General features: G+C 39.8%; 2 protein-coding genes across 3 annotated transcripts; both read left to right on the forward strand.

Moving 5' to 3' along the window:
- Positions 1-211: 211 nt before the first annotated feature.
- On the forward strand, positions 212-9,565 carry LOC144082671 (cationic amino acid transporter 2-like). Of its 2 annotated transcripts, none has more exons than XM_077609959.1 (12): positions 212-642; positions 1,489-1,865; positions 1,956-2,111; positions 2,286-2,451; positions 2,591-2,727; positions 3,705-3,927; positions 5,358-5,494; positions 7,079-7,181; positions 7,568-7,782; positions 7,924-8,090; positions 8,181-8,289; positions 8,416-9,565. In XM_077609959.1, the coding sequence occupies exons 2-12, from the start codon at positions 1,496-1,498 to the stop codon at positions 8,568-8,570; spliced, it is 1,938 nt and encodes a 645-aa protein (XP_077466085.1). In that variant the 5' UTR covers positions 212-642; positions 1,489-1,495; the 3' UTR covers positions 8,571-9,565. The 2 variants fall into 2 exon arrangements, with proteins under 2 accessions (XP_077466085.1, XP_077466082.1); XM_077609956.1 differs by lacking the exon at positions 5,358-5,494 and adding an exon at positions 5,009-5,148 and having other exon boundaries at positions 213-642.
- Positions 9,566-9,828: 263 nt separating this feature from the next.
- LOC144082672 (platelet-derived growth factor receptor-like protein) lies at positions 9,829-12,997 on the forward strand. Its single transcript, XM_077609960.1, has 6 exons — positions 9,829-10,315; positions 11,317-11,590; positions 11,663-11,814; positions 11,895-12,188; positions 12,303-12,439; positions 12,758-12,997. The coding sequence occupies exons 1-6, from the start codon at positions 10,261-10,263 to the stop codon at positions 12,944-12,946; spliced, it is 1,101 nt and encodes a 366-aa protein (XP_077466086.1). The 5' UTR covers positions 9,829-10,260; the 3' UTR covers positions 12,947-12,997.
- The last annotated feature ends 142 nt before the right edge of the window (positions 12,998-13,139 follow it).

A 13,139-nucleotide genomic window follows, 5' to 3' on the forward strand; every position in this document is an offset into this window, starting at 1 on the left:
AACATTGAGCAATAGTATACTTGTCATCTGTTATGGAGGACCACTGACCATCCAACACCCTTACTGTTGTCCGTCCATCCTTCAGTGACCAATCAGCAGCTATGCTTTTAGCAGCACTCCTCTCGCCTGCACTGGGTAAACACTAGTGTTTGCCGCATTGTTTGTCAATGCCAGTTGCCTAACCATTTATCAGTGCTTGCTAAGCATCTGCACCTGTGCAGGAGGCATTTGTTGAACTCAGTGGGTTTAAAGGCAATTACTCCCACTATAACTCCATTCTACTCTGTCTGCCTATGTGGCACACGCACAATGCCAACTTGTAACAACTTGTGATACACAATGATAATATTCCACATGACAAGCATGGAAATTGGCAATGGGGACATCCTCCCCAAGGCTATGCAGTTCATATAAAAGAATATTCAGGACAGAGGGGAGGAGTAAAAAACTTGCACTGCAGTTTCCACAGTTAAGCAGTGAATTAGTGACGAGTCCAGCATTCAGTCAGAACTTTAGGCTGCAGCTCAAAGGACCACCAGTTTGACTTTTATGGAGGTGCGAACGTTCCATGCGGGCAAATCTTGATACTTGGCACTTTTTCCATCTGAATTTTGGACTCCCTTTGCTGAATTAACCTCACAGGTAGGAACATATTTCTGAACATCCATGATTGTAAATGTTTCAGATTGTCAACCTGCCCTTCTTAATTGTATTTACAACCATAGCCGGATCATTATTATAAGAAAATATGAAGAAAAGAGTATTTAACATATTGAGGGGCGAACAAAAAAAAATAGGTCCATTCATTTGGCCCATATTCATGAACTATTTTCACTGTAACACAATACATACATTATAATAGAAATGAGCTGTTACATCAAAAATTCACATTGCATGGTTCTCTGCAGAGATTAATGTGTAGCTGTATGGTTTTCATGGTTAATTGAGTTTTAAATAAAGAAAGTAACGAGAGAACAATGATTATCAGATATATTTATTTTCAGTTTTTATATTTATATTCCTTTAGGTAGGTAATTTGAGATCACTTTCTCTCCTCTCCACTTTGGTAAGACAGTTAGAGGAGCCTGCAGTCGTTCTACTTTTAGTGTACTGTAGTGTAATTGCTCTACGGCAATATTGGAATGCGGTTGCTGGGTCGTAGTGATGCATTCATCTTGTTAGTGTACAGCCCTTTGAATTGTCCGATCGCCAGCATAACGCCAAACAATTGATTTATAATGGGATGCTCGCTCAATGAATGGTACCCAGCAACATGTTTTGGCAGTATTCCTAAACTGTAAGTCATTTCTACTAGAAAGACGCACTTCAGATCCCTCAAAAGCTTTTGGTCTGACCATGTTTTGTCTTTTTGTATCATATAACACACCTTTCAGCATTTACTAAAGGATGTGCCTATCCACACAAAGGAATGCCAAGTTCAAGTATTTATGCTCAGATATTCTTAGAAATTCTCCTCTGTGTTAACAGTGACAACATGTTAGCGCAAGTTCTCTCATTTGGCCGTTCCTTGGTGCGCCGAAAGTTGGTTGACCTCAGCAACTTGGACGAGTCCAAGCTCTGTCGTTGCCTTGGAACTGTGGACCTGATTGCCCTGGGAGTTGGCAGCACTTTGGGTGCGGGTGTCTATGTCCTGGCTGGAGAAGTAGCCAAGGGAAATTCTGGACCCAGCATTGTCATTTCCTTCCTCGTTGCTGCTCTGGCTTCCGTCATGGCTGGCCTTTGTTATGCTGAGTTTGGAGCTCGTGTCCCAAAGACTGGCTCAGCATACCTCTACAGTTATGTGACAGTTGGGGAAATATGGGCTTTCATCACAGGTTGGAACTTGATCCTCTCCTATGTTATTGGTGAGTTACTGCCCCTTTACTGGCGTATTTGGCTGTAAGTGTGAGTATTGATCCTGGTTTCTAGATGTTTGTTCTATTTTTGTGTCACAGGTACATCCTCCGTAGCTCGAGCTTGGAGCGGGACGTTTGATGAAATGATAGGAGGACATATTGAAATTTTCTGCAAAACTTACTTCAGCATGAACTCGCTGGGTCTGGCTCCGTACCCTGATTTCTTTGCAGTCTGTCTGATATTGTTGCTGTCTGGTAAGAAATAGGAAAAGTCGCATTTCTATTACTTACTAAATTAATACTTACATTTCTAGGAAACCGTGTTACTATTGGGAGAGTCTTAATTAGACTTATCATTAACAATGGATGCAAAGTCAGTTCGATTCAAAATTGTTAGTTTTTGTAATTATTTTCATTGTGCTCCTGCAGGACTTCTCTCATTTGGGGTCAAAGAGTCAGCCTGGGTAAATAAAGTCTTCACCTCTGTCAATGTGCTCGTACTTCTCTTTGTCATCATCTCCGGCTTTGTCAAAGGAGACAGTAACAACTGGAGAATAACAGAAGAATCTCTGGTAAATGTCACCATAGTAGCCAGGTAATGATTTTCATTTAAAGATCTGCATTGGACTAAATGAGTTAAAAATGTTAACACCAGCAACACCAGTCTAAACATTTTTTAAACAATGCAAAGCACCCTGTCAGTATTGCTGTATAATGCCATTTGGTTGTTATAGGAACCTATCAGTCGTTGGCAATGTGAGCAGTGATTATGGAGCTGGAGGATTCATGCCATACGGTTTTAGTGGGACATTAGCTGGAGCTGCAACCTGTTTCTATGCTTTTGTGGGCTTTGACTGCATAGCAACTACAGGTATAGAGCTTGGTCTTATGAATGTTTTGACGTTCATCGTTGTTGGTATAGAGTGTAGTTGACGACTCTCTTTTTTTGTATTAGAGCTGGGTGATATGGTAACAAAAAAGACCAATCTTTCCTATAATATTTTATTTTAAATGATCTTTTTCGTCTGTGTGCGTATTTGTCATTCCCCGGTAAGTTTGTTTCTTTGTTAATTTTACCCAGTTATAAGTATGTAAGGTTGTTCTGTTATTTCTTCATCAAAACCTTAAGTTTGTGCACCAGTACCTCCTTCGCGTTTGCCTGCTTCCTGCTCCTGGGTTCCACTTCGCTGCGCAGCCATAACATAACGAAATCATAACAGATTAACAAAGACACAGGGTTTAAATACATTGGCAGGAGATGACAAGACCAGTACAAACACGAGGGAAGTAGCACCAGAAAGACACAGAAGGTGGAATACATTCATAATCACGCCGACAACACATACAAGGGAAAACACACCCATCCATCCAAAACCCCAACAAAACGTGACACATAAGAACAGTAGTGTCATTTTCAGAGGGTAATTCCAAGACATGGCTCTGTTTAGACAAATGCTATATTGGGTCATTTCTTTGAGTTTAGATTCCTTCAAGTGGAACTTGAGGAGCAAAAGGTCGACTGATTGGCTGTTGTTACATACATTTCTGCCATCTTTAATCGAGAAAATATGGTCTGTATGCTGAAATCAACCATTTTTTTCAAGATCAATAATCAAAATCAAATAATTACCCAGCCCTAAAACTATATACAATCTATACGGTTAGTTAGTATCTAACACAGCGCAATGTATATATATATATTGTGAATCTACCGTCAACATATGGACTTGCCACACAGTTGACCAAGTGAAATGTAATCATCATACTTTGTACATCTTATTTTTTTGTGGGGGGTGTAGGGATGGGCCCAGATTTTAGATCACAAGTTCGACTTGTTTATCCCTGCAGGTGAGGAGGTGAGGAACCCTCAGAGGGCCATTCCCATCGGCATTGTAGTGTCACTGACTGTATGTTTCCTGGCATACTTTGGTGTTTCCGCTGCACTCACACTCATGATGCCATATTACCTGTTGGATGAGAAAAGCCCTCTGCCAATGGCTTTTGAATATGTGGGATGGAGCCCTGCCAAATATGTGGTCGCTGTAGGTTCTCTATGTGCCCTGTCTACAAGGTAGCCAACTGACTTTATTGTATTTTGGATACACATATTTAATCATTGTGCATGCTGTCTTAATATTGGAATGATTTTTGCTGCTATGGGATATTGTTGGTGAAGGGCTTCCTCTTGTCAATATCTGCATTGCATTGTATTGGACTGTTTAAAATCTAAATGGCCAATCATTCTCAATTATGAAATGATTGACTAGGGTAGGCTCCAGATATTGTATGTCATGTGATTTTTTTTAGGTACAAGCGTATATATAGATTAATCTCAATCATTAAAAGAGAAGCACATTACATGTAAAACATTCAGCAATCCGTGTTTGTCAATAGTACTAAAAAGTATATTGATCATAGGATTAATATAAAAGAGAAATAGTCAAGATCCATCAGCTGCCATGAAAATGAATACAATGCCAATTATTTAGTTTGAAACAAAAATAAATCATATAATATAACAACAACAAACCACTTCAATAACAAAAACAAAGTGTGACTAAATAAAAGGCCCTTACACCAAAACAGAAAACAAGTCTGGAGCCAATTGTGCCTTTCTTGCTGAAAGTTCATATTGATTTGAACTAGTTCTTATTCATTTTTCTTCAATGAACATAGAGCTTTCATTGTGCATTCTTCAAAAAAAAATTCAACATGGATGGATTGACAGTCTGCTATCTGCGATTGTCCTCATATCCGGTCATTGGCAAGTCATAACTGTGTTGTTTGTGCAGTTTTGCTATCTACTTAGTGTTTTGATTGGCTTCATTTAGTTGATTGATGTTTGCTTTTGAAAAAGCACAAATAGCCGTGACACGTAAACAATAAAATAACTGAATTGAATGCCTTTATTGTCATTATACAAGTACATTGAGATTTAATGACAACACTAACTAAGCAGAAATTTGTGCTTTCTTTGGTGGAGCTCATCAAATTTCAATAAGTGATACTTGTGGACAATTCTCCTTCAGGAAAGAAAGGCACACCCCTTCCACTGTAAAGCTGTGAAATGTGTTTGTTGTGTGTACTCAAGTGTGCTTTGGGGTGTTTCGACTAATATGTTGGTCTTGCATGTCTCTTGCTGTCTCATGCAGTCTGCTGGGCTCCATTTTCCCAATGCCTCGTGTAATCTATGCTATGGCAGCGGATGGTGTGCTTTTCAAAGCCTTAGCCCAAATCAATCCTAAAACGAAGACCCCTCTTATTGCCACTATGAGCTCCGGTGTAGTAGCAGGTGAGATCCAGGGAGCGATAAGCTTCTACACCAATCAACTGTGAAAGAAAGTACTGAATAACAAAAATCATGGCTCCCCATTTGAACAATTTCTTGTGAAACTCTTCATTACCACATGCCTCTATATACATGGGCTTTCACAGTTGTGCAGGTGAAGTGTGTTCTTTCCTCAGTGTTCTTCAGTTAACCATGAACCCTCTTCTCCATAGCCTGTTGGGTGCCATGTTTCCCCTACCACGCATTCTCTTTGCCATGGCACGAGATGGCATTCTGTTCAAATTTATGTCCAAAGTGAATAAGCGGCAATCGCCTGTGGCTGCCACCATGGTGGCAGGTACCACTGCGGGTAAGCAGCCAAGACAAGGAATAGCTTATTGTAGGGGCTTGTGTTGTGAACTTGGTTCGTCTTTCAATTGTCATATGGAGTTAGTGGTGATGGCTGCATGTTTAAGTTTATGATTGTTTGCTCAAGTGCATGTGTATTTTTATTTTTGTTGTTTTTAAGTGAGGTGGCCATTGTAGACTTTTTGTTGTGTCTCATTTTTTCATATTTTATTAATCATGGAGGCAGCCACTTTTTATATATATATATATTTTCTGAAAATAAACATGAAATTGCACAAGCACCATACACATACAGCAGCGCATACACATTTTAATGAGGATCAGCAGTATTGGAAATGGATGGTAGTAAAGTGTTCTCTCATCTCAAGTTGTACTGCATCTTACAACTGGGTTACATCCCACGCAGGCACAGGGAGAACATGCAAACTCTAGACAGGAAGGCTGGGGCCTAGGATTGAACCCTTGATCTCAGAACTGTGAAGTGCACATGATAACCACTATATCACGTTTTACTATCCAATGACTGTCAATGTTTGTCTTGAAATTTTTGGTTTATATATGTTTTTATTGGATGAGGCCAAAATAAAACAGAAGAGAAGGTAAGAAGAGTATCAGGCATCCCAAAACATATTTTTAGTTATCCTTTATTTGTATTATTCATCAATCCATGAATCCACTATCTGCATTGTTTATACTCACACACATTGCAGAGGCGGTGAGGCCTGTTAGTAGTATATATGGCATCTTACCATGGGTACACCATGAACTGGTTACCAGCCAAACACAGGGCACACTCCCAATAACCCCTATGGACAGGGTAAAGCTCTCTATTAACCACCAATGCGTACGTCGATGGGAAGTGGGAGGAACCTTGACAACTCAGAGAAAACCCACGCAAGCACATAGTCACTATGTCAACTCCATACAGTGTGACTGGACTCTGGGTTTAAACCTTTGATCGCAAAGCTGTGAGACTGACGTCCTAACAAGTCATTCAACATGCACCTTTAATCATTTTGTTTTGCTTTTTGTTGCTGGGACATCACTGTTGAGTGTGTTCTAAAGTGCTTTCACTTATGCAAGATCTTTATTTCGGAATTCAACCAGATTTGTTTTATTTTTGGTAGCAATTATTGAATCGGCTGCTCTTTCAATTTGTCATCACAAATTGCTTTCAAGGTGCAGCGATTTTACAATCAACAATCCTCTTTTTGAGTAGAAAGCCCGTGCACCATGCGTATTTGTGTCATGTTGTTTTAAAAACAACTTGTTGAATTATGGTTTTATGTTATGACGTTGTAAAGAACAGCATATCTCCCTACTGAAAACCGCAGCTGTAACAAAAGAGAAACTAAGCAGCACCACTGTTCACATCAAAAGACATATAGTACACAATTATGCCTGCTACTTAATTAGATGAAGGAAATGTATGGCTATCATTTGTGTGCAAATGACTGCATGCACTATATACCTGCAAAAGCAAATGGTTTTGTATATAATCTGGTGCTGCCTGCCTTTCAGAAAGGATTGATCTTGCACATGTTCAGGTGACGTGTTTAATTGTGTTGTGTCTTTTTCTGTACAGCCATCATGGCTTTCCTGTTTGACCTCAAAGCTCTCGTTGATATGATGTCTATTGGTACTCTTCTGGCCTACTCACTGGTTGCTGTGTGTGTACTAATTCTCAGGTAGGTGCATTTGCATAGTAACCAACAATACATGTGCTTTTTTACGTACAATTTTCTTTGAGAACCCACATGGATAATTATCCCTTAAAGAAAGTTCACCTTGTGATGTCATACATTTGAATTTGACTACACTGTGCAGTATGAATGGTAAGGCTTTCTAGAGTGTTTGCTCAATGCGTTAGTCCTCACTGTGTGTGTAATTAACTTGGACGATGCCTAGGCAAACCAATCAAGAGTGAGATTTTATCTGGTGAACTCCAGATAAACATACATATCCTCAGGCATTCTTTACAAATAACAAAAATGAGGCTTATTGTTTTTTGAGGCAACCCCTGAATCCATTAGCTGAAAGTCAATCAGTCTTAATATACAACCTTCACCCCTAGGTACCAGCCAGACGGCGCTATGGAGCAGCGAGGGGGGGAAGCCTCTAAAAGGGACTATCGGTTTTCTGAGGAAGGAGAGTCTGAACTCACTGAATCTGAGTCCCACCTCAACACACTAAAAGCAGGGGACTCAGTCCTGCAGGCAGTTCTGCAACCACCCACCTCTCCCTCTGAGCATTCCTCGAGAGTGGTCAACAGTTCCATTTGTTTGCTAGGTGAGACATCTTATTATAGCTTTGACTTTAATAAACCTGCTGTTCTTCAATAAATATTCAAATAAGTATCATTAACAAAATGAAGATATACCTTATGTATTCAAAATGAAGTGCTTATGTGGGTATCTGTTGTCCAAACAGTACTACTGGTATGTGCGATCAGCTATCTGACCACTTACCACAACGAGGCCATCATTTGTATTGAAGTGTGGGTCCTGGTATCACTGTCAGCATGCCTCGTTGTGTTGGTTGGTTGCATTGGCATGATATGCAGACAGCCTCAGACGACTCAGAAAGTTTCCTTCATGGTATGTATTATACATCTGGAAACAAACTGAGGTTGATGAACTGGAAAAATCTCAAGGTTATGTATGGATGTGTGTCTGTTGTTATGACAGGTTCCACTTTTGCCATTTCTGCCAATTCTGAGCGTATTTGTTAATATTTACTTAATGGTTCAACTGAGTGGTGACACCTGGATACGCTTCTCTGTGTGGATGGCAATAGGTAAGTCTATCTTAAATAATAAGCTGGCGCTACACATATAACCTTACCTTACTCCAAGCACTTATATTTTTATATGCTACTGTGTTCTTCCTCAATCCTGTTTCAACATTCCATCTTCTCGCTCAGGCTTCTTGATCTACTTTGGCTATGGCATGTGGCACAGTGTGGAACGCCACCGCTTTCTCCAGGGTAAAAGCAGGAGTGCCAAGCCTGCCAGCTCTTCTGCAATGGAAAACCAAGAAGAACGGTTCATCTCCCCAGAGAAGACCAGTCAGTTTTAAGACTATTATACTCAATTTTAGCACCAATAGACTGTGACATGAAACACAGGCCCAAAACACATGCAACTAAAGCCTCAAGGAACTTGTACAAACACTTACGTAACATAGGCTCACTATATTAAGTCTGTGAAAGCCATGTCAGTATTATGTGTCATTGGTCACATGATGAGCAGCTGCTCTCATTTGATCACTTTCATTGAAATGGACCACAAACTACTTTCATTGAAATGGACCACAAACTATGTATGAGACATTGTGTTTATGACACAGTGGAAAGGACAGGTAATACACTGGACAGTAAATTTCACGCAGGCTAAAGCTGTCAGTACAAGGTGGATGTGTTTACCATGGATGTTACTTGTTAGAAATGTCGCTTCTCATAAGCAGGTTTGTCTGCTTAATACTTTGACTGCCTAATGGACATTTTTGCAAAAATTAAAACAGTTTCATGGCAGGCCTAAATAGCAAAAATGCCCCCCCAAAAACGTTTTGAACATACATATACATACATACTAGAAAAATAAAATTTTACGGCATTCTGTCATAGGTTAAAAACCTTTCAATAAATGTTTACTTTATTTTGCAGTCTTACTTTTTTAAACCATTATTTGGTAGGTTTAGTACAGTCTTTGTATACCAGAAAAGGGAGGAAATGTTCCTGTTAGTGTTATGTAACAATTAATAGTCCCTATATTCTAAGCTGTTGCCAGTAAGGGTATTGTTAAGCAGTGTTTCTATAGAATATGTATTTTGTTGTAATTGCTGAAGTCAGAATGAATGATGATATTTGATTACAATTTAATACAGTGTCTGCCTTCAATTTGTTATCACACTACTATGTAATGAATTGTAATATTGGGCATCTACACTTACAACTTTTATGATTATGTATGATTATATTATGTATCTGGAATGTACTGACCTTATTCTGTCTGTGAAGCTTCATAAAATGTGAAGGGATGAAATTAAGATTCCGATAAATAGTTTATAGACTGGTTTCAAAGACATGGTTTTCTTATACGTACTAGCTTATTCATTGCCTGCACTGCACTACAACCTACTGGTTTTCTGTGGTATGACATATTTGTTGAATAAGGATCTGCAGGGCATGAGCTTCCACTAAATATGTTGCAAAACAATACTCCTCATCATCAAGGGAAAAAAAATCACAATGCCATGGCAGAAACACAAACATACAGTTAGTTAGGTTAAATAATTAGTTTTATGTTGGAGACATGATACCATAACATGCTTTTGGGAGATTTCAAGTGTCTACAAAGTGTATTTAAGCTTTGACATAGGTTTCAAGCTTGTCACACTCCATTACCTACATGAGAAGGATAGGATATTGCATATATGTCCGCTATTTAGGAAAGCTGTCTATATTTATGGCAAGATGAGGAGAAGGATGCACTCTTGGCCAGCAGAGAGCGTTGAAGATATTTCCCCCAGCAGATCTCAGTGAGTAGATGGAGCAAACAGAAGTTCCTCATTACTTTCCTCCCATTTTAACTTTTCTCTCATTCTCGATGAGAGATGGAGCTGGAGGGCTGAAGAATGCAGCTGGAGCCTGCAGAGTTCTGGCAAACCTAAAAATCTGACATCCTTACTGTTGTGAAGTCCTTTTAAACACCTTCTCTTGGGAATACGATTGCCCTGCAGATCCTTGGGAACCAACATACAGCACAGCATGAAGCTCTGTGTTGTGCTTTGTCTGGCATTGTTTTGGGTTGAGCTCCAACATGGTAAGTCTACTGCAACCGTCAACTCAATTTGACTTATAGAAAATGGATGAATGTGTTGAATTTAATATGGGGAGCCTGGTTGAAGCAGGACCCTTTGCCATTGATGGTGAAACCATATAGTTCATACATAGTTTAATACCAATGGCCTTTTTAGTATATTGTATTAGTGCCTTACTGCTTATCCAAAGTCAGCTGACCCAAGACCCACTTTAAAAAAAGGTGGATTGATTTTTGCACTGCTGTACAGTACAATCATACACGCAGTTTTCTCAGTCTGTAGTTTCACTAGAGTGCAGATATTTTCTGATTAAACCTACTTTTGTTTTTGACCTGTACTAGCAGCCGTCCTTCATTCTTTCATCGTAAAGTATTACTCATGACATGTTTTCACCAGCATGAAGGTTATTATTTTTGTAGATTAATTTCACTGCTCATGGAGAAGACAGTGAAACTGGTCACGTGCCAGAGGAAAAGGATTTCAAACATTCTGCTCCAATGTTGTTACAGCTGTTGAAAACCTCAAATAGTCCTCAAGAGCAGCAGCTCAAAATCCAATGTGGTAAAATTATTAACATATAACACAAATGGCAAATCCAGTAAAGTGGGGATGTTGCATAAGAAGCATATAAAAATGGAATACAATAATTAAATCCATCGGTCCATCACAGCCAGTGTTTGATAAAGTATATGGCCTTATTTTGCGACATCTGTTCAGAGATTTCTCCAGATTCTCAGTCTTAGATGATAACGTGGACCAGAAATGTTGGGATTACAAAACTCCTTAATAGTACAGTACGTTTCAAAAGTTTATTTTAAACTGATTGCCTTTTTTGCTCATGCAGTTGCTCACAAACTTATGAAACTTAAATGTACTCATTTGTTTCCAATTAACTTGTAAGCTGTGGAATGCTAAAATCTTATAACTATTAACAGATACATCTCCAAACTGAACTATTTTTACTGTGCACTTAATCAAAATTGGCCCTCCTTTCTTTTCAAAGGCTCCTGTCAGCATGCCAAGAGAAGAAAGGATCCAGGTGAGAACCGCATCAGAGCAGGTGGAAAACGTGGGAAGACTCGTCACCCTAAACTGAAAGAGGGCGGTGGGAGAAGCCACAGCTTGCTGACACAGGTGTTAGAAAAGGGTCGCTTCCTACGTCTGAGCCAGAGCACAATTCTGACTCCCGGGAAAAATATAGAGCTCCGCTGCAAAGGCAGCAACATCGGGTGGTCTTATCCATCCTACCTGGACACCTTCAATGACTCTCGTCTTAGGTGAGCAGTAGACCTGTGGTCATTTTGATGCTTTTGCAAGTTGAAAACCCTTTCTATCTTTTCCACCCCCAGCATCATACAGAGCGGCAAGTACAGCCAACTCCTCCTGACGTCACCCTCAGCTGCCGACACCGGACAGTACAGCTGCTGGGTGGTGGTGTGTGATGGTCGAGAGTGCCACAAAGACCTCGAACATGTGTATTCCTCCCAAATCTATTTTTCAGGTGACATGAATTAAAACCATGTACATCAGTAATAATAATTAAAAAACATGTTGGTCAACACATCTGTGCGTCTGTTGCAGACAAGGACAACCTGTTTGTCCCATCAGACATTCACTTCCAGATCGTGTACTTACGTCCTGATAAACCGACTGTGGTGCCGTGTCGTGTCACCACCCCGCAAGCCAAAGTGTCGCTCCATAGAGAAGTTCCTCCTGAGGAGATTCCTTCCAATGAGACCTTGGTGATCTATGACCCCGCCAAAGGTTTTGTCTTGCAGAAACCTGGAGTCGAGTATCAGGGGGTGTTCTACTGCAGGGCTGTGACCAATGGAACACCACAGGTCTCACCTAAATACCAGCTGCTCTATGTGGAGGGTAAAGCTGACTTTATTTGTGCTTTTCACCTGTACGCTTAGTGGTTCAAATAGAGAACTAAAGTGAAGCCAACCGGTTCAAAAAATATTGTTGCATGCTTTGTGTTTTAAACAGTCCCCAATAGTCCACCATTTGTGAGCCTGAAAGCCTCCTCTGATCTGGTCAGCGGAGGTGAAAACATCAATGTAACCTGCAGTGTGATAGGGGAGCCGGATGTCGACGTGAGCTTCACTTGGTCTTTTCCTGGAGAGGTAAGAGCATTACCAGGCTTAAAATGAAAATCAGACACTCATTTCAGTTTGATATTAGATCGAAACTAGGTATATACAAATTAGTTAATGACAAATGTTAAAGCCAAAATGGCTTTCCTACGCAAATTTATTCATTTTTGAATAATGCATACTAAAACAAAAAAAAATCTGTTTGAACACACCTTTATATATTTTTGGAGACCAAGAATGTATTGTGAAAAGGAAATACAAAAAAAATACTATGTATTTGTAAAACTCACAGGGGTGTACCATTCTATGGTATATGTACAATATTTTTTTTCTTTCTTCTTTTTGTAGGGGCACCGTCCTGTTCATGTCCAGACATCATGGAGGCTGATCAATCGGGGGCGGGGTCAAACGATACGCATCACACAAAGCGTACTCAATGTGGAAGACATGGAAACCATCGATTTCGGAAAGTACGTCTGCAAAGCCAAAAATCAGCATGGCGAAACACTTGTGATGACCAGCATCATGTCAAAATAGCTTCTGCATTGATTTCATTGATTGATTAAAAACATGCTCAAAGAAGCTAAATCATGGTGTGCATTTTTTTTCAAGGATAACTATTATTGTGAATGATTGAGTACTTAGTGGGTCCAATTAAGACGACACACCTTCACTTCCTTTTTGCACTCCATGCTAAAGTGTGACACTGGAAAAGATGAGAGCAGCATTA

The sequence above is a fragment of the Stigmatopora argus genome, chromosome 9, assembly GCF_051989625.1.
Source record: "Stigmatopora argus isolate UIUO_Sarg chromosome 9, RoL_Sarg_1.0, whole genome shotgun sequence".
NCBI lineage: Eukaryota > Metazoa > Chordata > Actinopteri > Syngnathiformes > Syngnathidae > Stigmatopora > Stigmatopora argus.